This window comes from Guillardia theta, assembly GCF_000315625.1.
Source record: "Guillardia theta CCMP2712 unplaced genomic scaffold GUITHscaffold_62, whole genome shotgun sequence".
Classification (NCBI taxonomy): Eukaryota; class Cryptophyceae; order Pyrenomonadales; family Geminigeraceae; genus Guillardia; species Guillardia theta.
Genome location: NW_005434612.1, coordinates 173468 through 175862, shown reverse-complemented (window position 1 = coordinate 175862; position 2395 = coordinate 173468). Strand labels below are relative to the sequence as shown.

At 57.2% G+C, this 2395-nt stretch overlaps 1 protein-coding gene across 1 annotated transcript in view; it reads right to left on the bottom strand.

The window, feature by feature from the left end:
- GUITHDRAFT_112811 (hypothetical protein) overlaps positions 1 to 1999 on the bottom strand; it is a gene marked incomplete at both ends in the record, with an annotated part of 3109 nt that extends 1110 nt beyond the window's left edge. Inside the window, 7 exons of the mRNA XM_005828001.1 lie at positions 196 to 250; positions 299 to 360; positions 501 to 563; positions 754 to 853; positions 916 to 995; positions 1054 to 1154; positions 1410 to 1999. Of these exons, the coding sequence (XP_005828058.1) occupies positions 196 to 250; positions 299 to 360; positions 501 to 563; positions 754 to 853; positions 916 to 995; positions 1054 to 1154; positions 1410 to 1999 (1051 nt within the window). The remainder of the gene's footprint in view (positions 1 to 195; positions 251 to 298; positions 361 to 500; positions 564 to 753; positions 854 to 915; positions 996 to 1053; positions 1155 to 1409) is intronic.
- Positions 2000 to 2395: the final 396 nt, after the last annotated feature.

Sequence of the window (2395 nt, the reverse complement as noted above, 5' to 3'; positions counted from 1 at the left end):
TTCCCTCCACTTCCCTCCCTCCCTCCCTCCCTCCCTCCCGCCTCCTCCCTCCCTCCTCCTCGCCCTTCCCTCCACTTTCCCTCCTCCTCCCTCCCCTCCCCCTCCCCTCCCTCCCCTCCCTCCTCTCGCCCTTCCCTCACTCTCCCTCCCTCCCCTCGCTCTGACTCCATGATCTCTTGCTCCCACACTCTTGACCTGGATAGAACACTTGGACCTCTCTCCCATCCTCAGACTCCATCACAGCTGCTTCCTGCCGCGAGCAGATTCAGAGCCTGAGAGCTTCCACACACGCAGCCACCTGCTGCATCATCGCATCTTCATCTTCATTCCCATCGCCGTCCCAGTCGTCAGCTCGTTCAACTGCAGGTGTCAATCGATCTGTCAAGGGATACTGAAGGAGGATGGAAGAAACGAGACGATCGCAGGCTCAATTAGTTTCCTCACCAACGTCGCTCACTCCATTTCTTTGCCTCTCTGCAGCACAACAAGTTCGTTCACACCCGAGAGATCAGCACGCCTGTCAATCACCTCTGCCCGCTGCATTGCAACAGTCCTCCGCTCGCCTGCAAGAGTGTCATGAAATTTCACAACTGCAACGTCGAGCAACGCTTTGAAATCGTGCAAGAGAGGGCGTGACACCTCGTCAAGACAAGAAGAAAGAACAACTTTATCACAAGACATCACTGGAGGTCAGAGAGATCGTCTCGACATCGCAAGCACCATAATTCCCGCGCAACATACATCCTCCATCACCTCTGAGGAGACTCCGAAGGTCCCATTCCGTCCGCTGAGGGTAATTTCCGCCCTTCTCCTCCTCCTCCACCCACGCATACGGCGGGTTCGGCTTCGGAATCTGCAACAACATCCCACACCCTCCATCAGCACCGCAGGCATCGTCAGTTCAGCTGCCCGCACCGCTTTCACGTCTCGCAGGGTGTTAGCCCTGCACAGCTGCGACAGCATCTCGTGCTGACGACGAGGCCTGCGATCTCCTTCTGCAGTGAGCAGCACAGCAGCAAGTCAGGGCTGGTCAGCAGGGAGACTGCATTGGACCAGGACGGTCGAAGTAGAAGGGAGTCTCGTTGAGCAAGTCGATGCCCTTCCTCGCCGCCAAGATCAGGTAGTCATCCTCGATGTGCCCCTTCACCGTCCACCTGCGACTTGCGGGTCAGGGGCCGAGGAGGAGGAGGAGGAGGAGGAGGACACGAGGAGCAGCAGAAGGATGAGAGGTTAGGAGCAGGAGCAGGAGCAGGAGAGGAGGAAGAGGAGGAGGAGGAGGAGGAGGAGGAGGAGGAGAAGAGGAGGAGGAGAGGAGGAGAGGAGGAGAGGAGGAGAGGAGGAGAGGAGGAGAGGAGGAGAGGAGGAGGAGGAGGAGGAGAGGAGGAGGATAGGAGGAGGAGATCGCCAACCTCCCGTCTTTCTTCTCCCAGCACACTCTCCCTTCGAACACATCCCTCCTCAACGCCTCGAACTGAAGGATCTGCGCGCATCTTTCCGCCAGCACTTGCCCATAGTTGACGTTCAGCTCCTTCTGCTTCCTCTCCGCCTCCGCTTTGATCAGCTCGCCCTGCACTATCGGGTAGATCCCCCTCCCATACACGAGGCGCCCTGGCTGCCCTCCCCTCCCCGCCACCCTCCTGTTCTCTGCCTCCATGGCGGCCTTAGTCTCCTGCGGCATGCCCATCTCCTCCCACTCGCAGTTCCATTCCCAAGGGTTCCCCTTGGTCCTGTCCCCTGGATACTCGCCAGCGAGCCCCTGCCTGCCCGGGTGGTTGTCCCTCCTCTTGCGCAGATCGCCCGGGGGGCCCCGGGGGCTCTGGAAGAAGTCGATACCAACTTTCCTCCCCTCATACTGCCTCGCGCCCTCCTGCTTGCCGCCATGCTGCACGAGCCTGTTCCGCTCCTCTACGACGCCCTTCTCCACCTTGAGGCCGTTCTTGAGCGCCTTGATTGCGTCCTTCGCTCTCTGAATGTCCACATCTTGGTTGTTGCGATTCATGCTCAATCCAGGGTATCAATGCAAGCTCTTGCTTTCATGCAGCCATGTCTCTGATGTACTGCCCCCCGCCCAGGACGATTGGATCACTGTGCTGAACAGAATGCTTCAAAATCATGAATCGATTTCACAGCGAGCTTGATGATTGCGATTGCAAAATGCTTGTAAGAAAACGCCATTCTTTCTACTTCTCAAAGTCAAGATTCGCTGGAAATTATTTCATTGTCCTCGTATCCTCCAAATACATGTCTCGCGTACTTCCTTCCTCTACATCTCCTTGTTCGTACATCTTCCCTTCGCCTCAATTTCCTCATCTGTAATTTCATGTCTCCTCCAATTCCTGTTCTCACTTCTCTTCCCCCCTCCTAGCCTCCTCCTGCAGGTTCATCTACTCTCCCT